At 40.3% G+C, this 13,762-nt stretch overlaps 1 protein-coding gene across 1 annotated transcript in view; it reads left to right on the top strand.

The window, feature by feature from the left end:
- pard6a (par-6 family cell polarity regulator alpha) overlaps nt 1-12,939 on the top strand; it is a 118,067-nt gene extending 105,128 nt beyond the window's left edge. The window contains exon 3 of the mRNA XM_085991322.1: nt 9,551-12,939. Within this exon, the coding sequence (XP_085847448.1) occupies nt 9,551-10,398 (848 nt within the window). The 3' untranslated portion in view covers nt 10,399-12,939. The remainder of the gene's footprint in view (nt 1-9,550) is intronic.
- The last annotated feature ends 823 nt before the right edge of the window (nt 12,940-13,762 follow it).

Genomic DNA, 13,762 nt, shown 5'->3' with positions numbered 1-13,762 from the left:
ACAGGTATTAAGGATGCATGCCTCACAGGATATGAACTACATCCATTTCTCTTACAGTAGTCCACTGCATGTTCAGTCTCAATAAAGTTCATTTTTAATCTTCAGCATTATTTTAAGAGTTTGTCCAATGTTAATAAATTATATCTGCACATTGGCTTTATATTTTCAGTTGTGGCGTAAGCTTCGTTGATTTCTTGGCTTCTGGCAGTGCAGAAAGATGAGGCATTGAAATTCAAGATAAATTGCTCAACCCGGCAAGGCTAATCCTTAGCAAGTGGCCACTTTATATTAAAAAATAATCTTGTTTGAAGAAATTCTCCAGGGAAGACTCTCAGAAATCCATATTGTGTCTGCCTTCCTTAAGAACTGGCTTATGAAACTACATTTGATCTTGGTGTTTTTAGTCCCATATAGCAGAATAATTGCAGCAATTGCCACATGTCACTTCTAATTTTCAGAGTGCCAATAGCCCCTGATGTGGGGAAGGGGGGGGGGGGGGGGTCTGGATGTAGGTTTAGCACTCTGAATTTTACTGAGGGAACATGCATCCTACTGGGAGGACAGTAATTTGCTGTAATAAACTGTTGCTGTTAATCAGCGCTGAAAACTTGTCGTCATCCTCTGCTCCCTTGTCATCCTGTATGATGGTTCTGTAACCTGTTCCTGTGCTTATTCTGGGGGACAAACTTCGCAAGAGGGGGCACAGGAGCAGGTACTGGAACCCACCCAATACATGAGCTGGCCAATTGATTTATTAAAAAGTAAAATGCTCCCTTGGTACCTTCCATTCCTAAGCAAAGGTTCACAAATATTATTGATGTGAACCTTCCCTAGTGCAAAGCTCAGAACTGCTGAACAGTATGCATCACAGGTGGACAATTTTTTTTATATAAACTACTGTTTGCCAATGTTTAACTGATGCATGTGGTATAGAATATACAAAGTTTTTCCTCTTAATGAATGCTGAATTCATCTGAATTGTGACCAGCCAGATTTCTATTCCACTAGTAGTTATTTATTAGCCACAGAACAAAAATCTTTTATTCCATGGAGCTGAAGACCACACAAGTGGTGTAAATAATCTTGTGCTGAATTTTCTTTTAGTGGTTTTAAACACATCAGGCACTCCGTGGGTAAGAGCCCTAGTTTATTGTACAGCAAGACTTTTCATGATGCCAGATAGTTTGTAATCTCTGGCTATGTCTCCCTAATTATCTGGGATGCCCTGCCTTCAGTTGTTCTGAGTTCAGGTGTTACATCAACACTACTCTGAACAGCTTACCTCTTCCCTAGTTGGCATTACATCACTGGCATGCTCACGTAATTACAATTCCAAAATGTTCCTTAAACACTGTAATGAAATCTGTTTGTCTTGATCCTGTATTCGTTTTGCACTCATGTATATTACCCTCCCCCACTGTGTATAGTTTCACTTCCTCTTTCCCGACTAACCTGGGAGGTTCCAGGTCTTGGCTCTTGGCTCCGCCCCTGACTTCTTACATAAAGATCCCAGGATCTGTATGACTCATTCCTGTGAACCAGTCGGCGTGTTGAGATGTTAGCTCTGATCTTAGTGATTAAAAGCCAACTTGTTTAAGGCTATAACTTCTAGTTTTGTGGTTATTGAAGGCCCATCAAACACCTTTTTAATTGACCATTGTAAGCTGGCATGTTGCTCTGGTGTGGTGGTTTGAGACGGTTGACTGAATAATAGGATGTTTCCTGCTCTATGCTCTTCATTCCGTACATCTTTTAAAATTGGGTGAGGATATGTTTTTTTGCTTAAAGCTGCAACTTGTGTTCATCTGTAAATAAAAACAGTCGCCTTCACTAAATTCAAAAATCCTCGTTTGAAAGGATTGCCTTAATATACATTTTTTAATTCTCTCGCGCACTCTGAAAATAGACAGGGAATAAAAAGAACTGGATCACTAAAGCTACTACTTTTATACTCCAAAGGCAGTAGTATCCTAAAGGATGCCTGACCACAGCTAAGAGCGTCATCTTCATGTCAATTTTAGATTGGATAAGTGCTGTGCAAGTTACTACATTTGAAGATGGAAAGGAACAAAATGTGTTTTGATTTTCTAGAACAACACAGCAAGCAGGTTATTATGGGAAAAATCAGAGGCAAGATGTAATCTGGTTCATGTATATTGCTGACAATCTGCAAATTGAATTTGTGGGATGGGAGTGCAGGGAGAAATGGACAAAATACTGCACATGACTGGTATGGCAATATTTTCTGTGGTAAGGTTAGTGCAATTCTTCTGCAAGGCCACAGGGAACCAATTGCTGCGGAGAGTTTCCTGGCAAGGAGGTGATTGGTTTTTATGTCTACAGCAAAGTTTATTTTCAATGACAAACCTCAGACTACAAATGACAACTCTTTGCCCAGTACAGGTAGACTATCCTTTATCCGAAAACCTCGGGACCAGCCGTGTTTCGGTTTTCGGAGAATTTCGGATTTTGGAAGGTGGGTCGGCGGGGGGTCGTGCGCACGACTTACGCTGACGCTCAGCGTAAGTCGGTGGGGGTCGGGGTCGGCGGGGGGTCGTGCGCATGACTTACCCTTTATCCGAACTTCCGAAACCGGAACCCTCTAAAAACCGAAGGTTTTTTCGTTCAGCGTAAGTCGTGCGCACGACTTACGCTGAACGAAAAAACCTTCGGTTTTTAGAGGGTTTCGGTTTTAGGAAGTTCGGATAAAGGGTAGTCTACCTGTAGTACATTTCTGATGGAAAAATTTGTCTGTAGCAACAGGCTCTTTTTTTAAAGTAACCTGAAGCTCTGGCCAGTCCCCAGCTGCCAGTTTAAGACAGTGTTGTGTGACCTGCTAAAGAATTATAGTTTGAATCTCTAACCTGTGTATTGTATGGGAGCTTTTTTTCTTCCTGTCATATTATTAGCAAATGGACAAAGTTAATAAGATTACTAATAACTTTGCTCTGCTCTAGGCAGACAAATTAAGAAATCTGGTTCTTCCTCCTTCCATGTAAGAAAGGGAGTATGAAATTCAGAGGTTTTTTATAATTAAATTTAAGTGCTTGCCCAGTGGCAGGCCACGTTTTTTTTAAAGGAAACCATCCTTGGCCATGGAACAAAACCATTTTCTTAAAGTGCTTCAATGTACATTTATTATTTTTAAATTGGTACTAAAGCTGCTTTTATACTGTGCTACACCGTATGCTAGCAGTATCGGCATTCAATGCACAAGTCTGCTGCAGCCAGAAAGTAAATTTGCTGGAATTTGCCAAGGCCCAGCAGCCAGGAAGACACCAGAATCCTGGTAAGATTCAAGGTGGCTGCACTAGAACCACGTGTCTGGAACCAGTGCTACGAGAATAGACTTTTAGTGCAATATAAAAACCGCGCTCAATTTGTGTATTTGGTGCTTTTTGAATAACAAAAAAGGTAGCTGAATTGACGAACAAGTAACTACAGTCTCTCTTTTGCAGCATGATTCTCCCTCTCTCTAGCATATTTGTCTTACAAGTTAGATTCCTTTTTGAGTATGTAACAGTAGGAATTTTAAACGCCAGTGGTCAACAATTACAATTGTTGTTCCTACTATATAACTTCTATCAATGTGCATTCACACCAACTGCCCTAGACCGCAATATTATAAAAGCGAGATTCCATATGGTTGCCTCACCTCGAGTGTGTGTATATAGTCTTGCCCTAACAACTCATCTGATCAATCTGGGATGAGTTTGGCTGTTGGAATTGCCCGTGGAGCAGCCCATACTGATTTTTATTTCACTTGGGCTAATGAAATAATACTACAGGTTGGACCCCGGTAATCCGACACCCTCGGGACAAGGCCAGTGCTGGACCATTGAAAATTCCGAACCACTGAAGGTTAGGTAAATAACACCTAAAATAACAATATTAGGTACAATATTATGTTTGTTTATATCGCGGGAAACGGTGGCGCCGCCAAGCAGCTGCTCCGCAAACTAAAGACTGCCGGTTTCAATTCGTGCCGGACCACTGAAGGTGCCGGACCGTCGGGTGCCGGATTACCGGGGTTCAACCTGTGCAATAAAAACAGAAAATGCTGGAAATACTCAGCAGGTCAGACAGCATCTGTGGAGAGAGAAAGAGTTAATGTTTCAGGTCGATTACCTTTTATCATTGACTGCTGAGTATTTCCAGCACTTTCTGTTTTTAAGTTCAGATTTCCAGCATCTTGCTTTTGTAATTATTATTACAAAGTGTGCTGTCAGAAGTTGTTAATTATATATTGCGTTCACAATAGTTGTTTTGGAAGAAATTAATGAAATCTAGTGTTTCTCTCAAATTTGACTGGAAAAGTTGTGACTTGCCCATTGGTACCCCAGTGTTCAACAAGTGATAGTTCACTTCCAATTAAATAGGTTAGGGAGGATCAGGCTTCACAATTTTAAGTTGTGTAAGACCAGATCCAAGTTAGATGTCAGGAGGTGGTTCTTTTCCCAGAGAATACTGGACCTCTGGAACAGGCTGCTGTCTTGTGCGGTGGATGCCGATTTGTTGAATTACTTCAAGCGAGAGTGGGACCTGTTTCTGGTTGGAGTGGACATCACTTCTTGCAAGAAATAAGTACTTGAGAATTTGTGACCAGACTGATCGCCTGGACTAGTTTTGGTTGCTTAGATGGGTCTGAAAAATTTCCCAGATTTTCTTTCTGCAAATTGACCTGGATTTTTATCTTTTTTTTGCCTCTCCCAGGAGATCCCATGGTTTTGGGTGAGGTGGGGAGTGTATATATTGTGATATACACAAGGTCTCTCAATTGTATGGGACAGGCTGGATGGACCAGAGGGTCTTTTTCCTGTCTGTTATTGTTCATAGTTTCCTATGTATCTCTGCATTTGAACCTCTGCGTACAAAAGTCCAGGTCCCAATAGATGGAGCCAATAGCAATCTGTTAACCTTCCTCTTAGTGAGCACTCTTCATGTATGATCTTAATGTATCGGTGGGCTGTACAGCTGAGTCTTGTACTGTTCCATCGCGCATACACCCAGCCAGCAAGGGTCATGAAATAGTATCTGTGAGCTGGGGTCCTGCCTGGTTTGTTTATTCCCTTCTCTGATACAAGGATATTGAAAGGAATTGTTGTCTCCAGTGTTATAACTGAGATTAGCTAACTCAGCACAGACGGGGGATTGAACCCGAGACCTCCCGTTCTGCATAATTCTACATTCTGCATCGAATGTAGCTCCTGTATTACTAACTCTCAAATGAATACTTATAACTTAATCTAGTGTAGATCTAACTGTTCTGCTTTAAAACCAATTACAGTGCTAGAGAAAGCTGCCAGATATGTTGAAATGCTTGCATCTCGCGTATTTCTGAATTGTATGATATGCATTATTGACTACCTACTGCAGTTTAGTGGAGCATCGCTCAGGAATGCTTTTTCATAAGCGTAGAATAACCTGTCTGGCAAAGCTTTCCAAGACACTAAATCCATGTACGTGATAGAAGAGGAGTTATGTGGTAAATACCTTAATTCCTATCAACTGAAATTACGTGATTTGCTATTATGCCTATATCTGCTGGAATAGTCTCAGTTCTGCAAAGGACCATCTCCAGTTTCAAGTTTATTAATATAACTTTATTTGCTAAACACTCTTTTTAAACTTTCCCTTTAGTGTATGTTTGCAATTGTGCTCCCTGTAATCTTGTTACAATACAAAGATTATAGTCTCTGCTATGTGCATCCTGCTTATAGATTTCAAATTTGAGAACCAGGATCAGATCTAATCAAGTGGAGTGGGACTAATTGGATAGCTCTTTCAAAGAGCCGGCATGATGGGCCAAATTGCTTCCTTCTGTGCTATATCATTCTATGATTCTATTAGTTGGGGCTAATTTTGACCCAGTCAGTAGTAATCTGAACACAGAACTGTAAACCTATAATGATGAACGATATATTTTTTTAAATCAAATGTCGTTGTATTTTGTTTTTAAGGTGTTGTAGAAGGGCAAAAGTAAAGGGTTTAATTTGCACTTCACTATTTATTGATCCAGTTTTTTCAAACTGACAATGAAGTATCTTTAGCTAAGATTTAACTTGGTATTGGCGGTTTTGATTGTCATGGTACATAAGGGGTTAAAACCAGCTTCACGCAGAAATCATGTCTCATCTTAACGTGGCATAGTAGGGGTAACTTTACAAGTTTGCTGCCTGGGCAGTGACCTGGCGAAGTGGATGACCTGCCTGTTGTAGAATCCACTTAACTTTCATTCCATGGATTTTAATGGGCAGGTTCTACAATGGGTGGGCAATCCACTCCCCGAGGTCACTGACCAGGCAACAAATTTGGAAATAGTACAACCATTGTTGTGGTGATGAGTCTGTTGGTTACTGGGCGATTGGTTTGAGGGATGCACTAAGCCTCTCAATTGGAACACAAACATGCTATGTAATTTCAAATGTCTCTGATTGGCGGCTCTTTGAAATAGTCAATTGTTTAAATTCACAAAGCCATGGGGGGGGGGCGGGGGGGGAAACTTTCCCAGCCCTATGGAGGTGGGACTGCCAGGCAAATGGCAGAAACTGGGAGCGGGTACCGACCCCGCTCCCAACCCACCTCTGTGCCATCTTTCCGGGAGGCAGGTCCCCGAGTCGCGCAGGGACCTGTCTCCTTGAGGCGGGAAGGGGATTCGAGCCAATTAACTGCCTGCTAACCGGTAGTTAACAGGCAGTTTTGAGGCTTTTCCCCATTTTATGTCTGCAATTGCGGGCTTCCCGACGGCTGCGAACCTCACCAGGGTCAGCAAGGCGAGCAGTGGGTCTGTGGGGTTGAAATTTCAGCTGTAGAGGTGAGTGATGGATGCAAGTGTGGACAGGTAAGTATGAGGTGAGTGTAAAGTGTTGGAAAATGTTTCCTTACCTTTGCTTCTTTCTGCAGGTTTCAACCGTTGAGGATCCAGAGATGCTTCATCTCAACGGCAGAGATGACTGGCTGCTGCATTCTCAGATGCAGCAGCCATCTGCTTTCTGCTGAGGAGAGAGGTCTTGGTGAGCCTTTGTGCAAGAGTTCACCTTAGAACAGAGATTGTCAGTATTTGACAGCTTCTCAAAGCTGTCAAACGCTGACAATTATCTGTCACAATTTTTTCGACAGAAGAAGCATCATACACTGACGTCATCTGTCACCGGCTTTCCCTTAATTGGCCGGTACAGGCCAATCAAGGGAAAATAGCGTGAGTTGGTCAGACGTCGCTGGGGGCGGGACTGAAACCCGGAAACCAGAAGTCCCGCCTCCAGCACGTCTCCATTGACAAAATCCAGCCCCTGGTTACTGTTTTGAATGGCGTTGCCAAAACAGATCATTAAGGCAATGAAGCTAAGCTCATCTTTTTGGTTTGAATTTTTTCTCGTCTTTGGAGATCTGAAGGCTTCCTGCAACAAAGCCATGTATAATGGCTGAAAAATTACCACAATTCCATTTATTGCATATTATTTTGAATTTTGTACAATGATTTCTAACTTGCATCACAATAATATGCATTTGGGTTAATGGGAAGATTTTTGAGATCTTTCCTTAAGCTTTATGGAAATGTTGCGTTTTCATCATCTAGTACAGACAGAAAAACAACAGACGAAAGGTCATCAACCTGAAATGTTAACTCTCTGCGGCCTCACCTGCTGAGTATTTCCAGTACTTTGTTTATTTCAGAAAAATAACAGATTTGAAATCCAAGAAAATTGGACTCTGCATAGAATGGGGGGGGGGATGCATCTGGGGTTTTAATCCGTTTTGTAATGCTTTAAATAGAAGTTTTAATATTGCCTTCAAATACTTGAACATTTTTGTTTTACTGTCCTGCAGTGTATCAAATCTGAAGGACAGTAATGTGGCCACTATGTAAATGTTACAGTTGCTCTCATATTATTGAGGTTTAAATAATCATCCATTACATCACTGTAAATAAGCAACATATCCAGTTATACCGTTGGTGAGCTGTACCACTGGGAGAAGTGACTTCTCTCATTTCAAGTACTGAATCTGATATAACGTGCATTTTAATATTCAATTTGAAATGTATTTTTGTATGCATGTTTGAACAAGAGGAGGGAAAAACTATTTTCAAATGTCTTTGGAATTGCATCTTAGAAGGAATGCTAAATCTAAACGTTTACAAATGCTTCATTTAGCTAATCAGTCCAAATTAAGTACATCATTGATGTAACATTAACAATTTAATGCTTCGATCAGAAACCAATTAACCTAATTTTTTTTGCCCTTTCTTCCCCCCCCCCCCCCCCCCCCCCAAAAAAAAACTTTTCCCATATTGATATATTTTTCTTCCATTTTTTTCCAATTTACCATCCAAATTTTAATTGGATTGGTCCTACATGAGAATGTATTGCTTCAAGTTGCTAGGCATTACATTAACATAAACTGACCATAAAGTAATTCCACTTTGTCACAAGGAAAAGTTAATCTCTTGAAGTGGTCTGGTGGACTAGCAATTGCAGCAATGGTTTATCCGCTCAGACAGTCATGGGTTGAAGTCCCTGGGGTTGTCAATCACTTGAATCCAGTTAGAATGGATTTTCAGGTCTGTCAAAGGGCCACCAGAACAATGTAGTGTGATACTCTCTCTCATTCTGAGGATGGATTAGCTGCAGTGTACAATTTTATAACCTTTTCACCATTGTGAATCCCATAAGAGGGGGGTGTGAAGAGAGAAAACAACAGTGGAAAAGTTTTTTTACTCTCATCCCTAATGTAATTTTTATAATGGCTTGAAGTGGTACCTTCAGTGCACAACCTAAATTGCAGTTCTTAATCCAAAAGAGTTGCATGAGCGAATACTTTCTGTATAAAGTATTTTATAAGTTCTTCTGTGGGGGGAGGGGAGAAGGAACCTACAAATGATTAAGCATTGTATCTACCTTTTGTGTCCATGGCATATTGTCTGCCATGGAGATTTGTCATTGTTTCCTTTCCTGAGTTATTTCGGTGTGTTATTGGGAGGGGAGGAGATTAGTGCCTCTTGGAATGGTCACTTTCATTTTAATGGGAGCAGGTGCTTCTGACTGCCCTGGAGTCTAATTTGTGGAGACAGAAAAAAGGTTTGTAGAGTGAATTTTGTCTTCATTCCTTTCCCTCTAGTTTTTGATTCTCCTGTGTATTTATCAAGGTGATAAATGATTGTAAGGAATGAATCTCACCTAGTGATCATTCCATACATCTCAATGAAAAGTGTATTTGCCTAAAGGCCAAATTCAAACTGTAACATTAGTCGACTCAGTATGACTTGCATTTCCCATATAATTTATCCTAAGACCTACTATTACTGTAACTGAGAGTGTGGTTGATGTAACTGCCAGATTTAAGGGTACTTTTGACACTGCCTACTTCAAACTTTTTGCTTTGGAAATATTGACTGATTTAAACAGTGGAGATATTCATTCTGTCTGGAACAGATCTACAACCTGAAAAAAAAACTGCTGAATCCTTTGGACTTAAATTTGCTCTGTTTTGTGTAAGCTCAAATGTTCTTTCTGATGCAGAAAACTAACCAAATGTTTTCATCTTTCTGCAGCTGAAGGTGACTGTGGAGCATTTGGAACCAATTCTCTCCTGCGCAAGAAGAAAGGTCTTCACGTCCTGCGCCCTGTCCATCACAAGTCAAAGCCTCATATCTTGATTGGAATGCCTCAGGATTTCCGACAAATCTCTTCTATTATTGATGTTGACATCCTTCCAGAAACTCATCGTAGAGTTCGTCTTCACAAACACGGCTCTGACAAACCACTTGGATTTTATATTCGTGATGGGGTGAGTGTGCGGGTAGCCCCTCAAGGGGTGGAGAAGGTACCAGGAATCTTCATCTCGCGGCTTGTCCGAGGTGGCTTAGCAGAGAGCACAGGTCTGCTCGCAGTGAATGATGAAATACTAGAGGTAAATGGAATTGACGTCGCTGGGAAGTCACTGGACCAGGTGACTGACATGATGGTGGCAAACAGTCACAATCTGATCATCACAGTGAAGCCAGCAAATCAACGAAATAATGTCATCCGCAGCAGCAGGGTCTCTGGTAGCTCTGGCATGTCAACAGACAGTACTCCAAGCCAGCACACCGTAACAGCTACTTCACACTACGCTAACCACTACAGCACAGCAGAAGGAGAGAGTGAAGATGAAGGCGATATAATAATCGAAAATGATATGCCGTCATACATTCCAAAAACAGTATTCCCCAATTATGTGAATGGAGACCTAACCAAAAAGCTGCAGCATAACATCTCTCTGAACAGCCCGTTGTTGGACAGCAAAGGAAGCAAATACAAAGGCTCATTAAACTCTTTAAACACACACAATGACAGTCCCAGCAAAATAAGTTCAAGCCATGGAAACATGCGAGAAGATGGAACAATGATAACGCTATAGACTCTCTCTTTCCTGTTTTATCACTTTTTTAATACACAGAGCATTCAGAATAACACTTTTTATATTTCTCAGTCAATTCATTGTTGAGCTTGTTAAGGAGGTTGGAATCCAATTAATTTCCACCCAGAAATATTTTGACACTGGTGAATCAAAAGATATAGGTAAACCTGAAAGCAGGAGAATTAAAATTGCAATCACTTTTTTTACATTAATGCTTATCACATTTATTTTGGAAATGAGACCTTATGTATATTTGGTAATGACCAAGGTTCTGTTAGCTAGACATCACTTTAGGAGCCAACCTCCTGAACTGGTTCCACTTTTTTATAAAACTGGAATGCATCACTTCACAAAGTTACAGTTGAACAGATGTTGCCTGCAATTGGAGACAAATAAATGTATCTTGTGAAATTGCAAAACAAGTGTTTAAAATTTAAGTTCAATAACCTCATACCACAAGAACTTGCACAACTCATCAGTGACCTCATTACTACTAATCAATTTTTAAAAAAACTTACTCAGCAATTTCCAATTATTTCCATTTCCTAGTTGAGAGCAGACGGCCCCTTTTTTCCTATGGAAAACTTAATTATAAAACTGATTAAATGTGAACAAATTTCTGTGCAACAGTAGCAAAACCTTTCACAATGTAGCTGTTCTGCTCCCTGAGAAGGAAAGAATCTTTGAGTGAGTGCTTTGAAATTTTAAACTCGTAGATTTGCAGCTGTAAAGCAAGTTTCCTCTTTTTGGTGGTATGAGGGTGTCCTGTATGGCGATCTTTTTAACACTACCTGTATCTTAAAATTAAGAGACCCTGCTGGCTCCAGTGCCCTTGATCATGCTGCTTGACATGTTCTTTTTGTGTTGTAAATGTTTCTTACAGCCTATACTCCACTTTTTTTCAAAGCAATATTCAACATTGAGATAAGTGAGACTGTAGACCTGAAGGGGTCTTGAGCCCAAACTTACTCTTGGTGACAAAATTTAAAATGCACTTTTTAAATTAGGGTATAAAAATGTGTACAATTTTTTTACTCCTTTTCATGGTTAATATTTTACAGTTGCGTAAAGTCAAAAATTAATAGCTCAACCAGTTGATCTCGAGAGTTTCTCTGACCTTGACCTCAATAATAAACAAAGTCAGTAAAATGGAAGCTCTAGTTGACTGGCAAACCTTGATTCATGCATTAAACAAAGCAGCACTGTCATTTGGAGAACAGTTGCATTGACTGTAAATGGTTTTTACTTTCTACATTTTAATTCTTTATCGGTACTAGAGTTGGAGTGAATTCAGAGAGTGCCAAACTATGATTTTTTAAAAAAAAATTTAAAAGTAGTGTCCCACACTGGGAAGTTTTTGGGCAGCCTAAATTCCCAGAACAACCTGCTATAATACCACCATACTGACTGTTACAGCTTTTGCAGCAGAACAGACTCCAGTCTGTTTCAATATAAACTTTTACAGCGTGACTAATCTTCCTTCATTAAAAATGATAGAAATGTTAAATCAATTGTGATTAAGTCATGAGCTGCTTTCCACATGCAAAACCTTGCAGACCCTCGACCTTAGTAACAAGGGGCCATTAACAATAAAAATGGGGATTATTTCTTCCCCTTATTGGAAAAGCACATAATCGAGAAATACCAGCTAAATTTTTATTGTAGTCCCAGCCGGCTAGTTACGTAGCCTAATATGTTTAAATTTAAATCTAGAGTCCATTCACTGTTGGCCACTGGATTAAGAGCAATAATCAAAGTATTTGCATCTCTGCACACTTCAAAAGCATTTCACTGGTCTGAAGCACAATGACTGCAGTTTTAATAAGCTTCCTGTGGAATGAGCACAGTGTTTTTTGGATCTATTCTCCCAAAAACCAAACTGATTGCCAAAACCTTTTCATTGAAGACAATATTTCCTTAATACTGAAAAAGGCTCTTGCATTCAGGGAAAAACCACAAATTGAAGTGAAAATGCTTTCAGGAATTCTAAGCTTTAAATTGCCATTTAAATATAAATGATGACTACTACCATCCAACCACATTAATACATAGCTTCAAACAAGTTGTATGCCGAATTTGGTTGCCCAGTTATTTTGACCATTATTTTTATTTTAATTACATTTTAACGGACATTGTTTCCACCCTCTTCCCTGCCCGCCCCCCCCCCCCCCCCCCCCAATATTAGTGGTAATTCTGAGCCAGCAGGGTTCAATGGTGGGGTATGACTTTTCTGAATTTTTTTAGACCACGTATGTATTTTTGTCAGTTATGCATCTAATCTGTTTAGTAAAGAGCTAGGGGCAATTTTATCTAACTGGGAATATTTTGTATATGAATTTTTTATGAAATGAGGGCAGTATTTTTCTTACTTTTTGTATTTGACCCCACTCATGTCCTTAGCCTTTACCTGATTTCCCTTAAACTGTACAAACCTTGTATTTATAATATTTAACAGATAAGCAGTCTTAAAGGTTTAGGCTGTAGAATATTGTGAATGTTATAGATGTATGCTGATTATTCAAATAAAAGTTCTAACAAGTACTGAATTGTGTTTTCTTTAAGCTTTGTGAATCACCAGTAATCTTCTACAACTTGCATTTATATAGCACCTGCGACATACAAAAAATTCCCAAGGTACTTCACAGATTGGCATGTGGAAAACTACTGAGCCAGGAACGAGATCAAGAGGGTTGGTCAAAAGGTTGGTGTAAGAGCTGGGTTTTGGGGAGGTTTTTAAGAGGGGAATGAGAAAGATGGAGAGGCAAAGGAGTTTAGGGAAGAAGTTCTAGAGAGTAGCACCCAGGTGGCTGAAGGCTCTGCTGTCAATGTTTGATCGAAGGAAAGAGTTGTGCATAAGAGCTCTGAGTTTTAGGAATGGAATTTGGAGAGGATATAGGAGGAAGTTGTGCAGATAAGGAGGTGAGGCCATGGAGAAATTTAAAGACCAGGATGAGGATTTTAAATTGGAGGTATTGTGGGATGGGGAACCGCTGTAGGTCAGCAAGGATTTTTGGATGAGTTGGTGGAGGGTTTGGAGTGTGGAGGACGGGAGGCCAGTCAGGAGTGTGTTAAAGTAGTAAATCTGGAGATGTTGAAGGCAAGTGTAAGCAGTAGATGGGCTGGGGAGGTGGAAGTAAGTGGTCTTAATGCTGGAGAAGCTTTGAAATTTCAAGCCCAGCTCTGGATTGGACAGGGACACCAGGGTTGCAGACAGAGTAGGAAGGAAGCACAGTTTGTGAGAGGGGACCAAGTACGATTGCTTTGATTTTTCCAGTGTTGAGCTGGAGGAAGTTAAGACTCTAAGACTGGTAGGCCAAGGTCAGCCTGACCCTAAATGCCAGCACCAGCAGCAACCATTTAGCTT

The sequence above is a fragment of the Somniosus microcephalus genome, chromosome 6, assembly GCF_052327205.1.
Source record: "Somniosus microcephalus isolate GS21.2 chromosome 6, FLI_Smic_1.0, whole genome shotgun sequence".
Taxonomy (NCBI): domain Eukaryota; kingdom Metazoa; phylum Chordata; class Chondrichthyes; order Squaliformes; family Somniosidae; genus Somniosus; species Somniosus microcephalus.
This window is presented reverse-complemented; position numbering and strand designations above follow the sequence as displayed.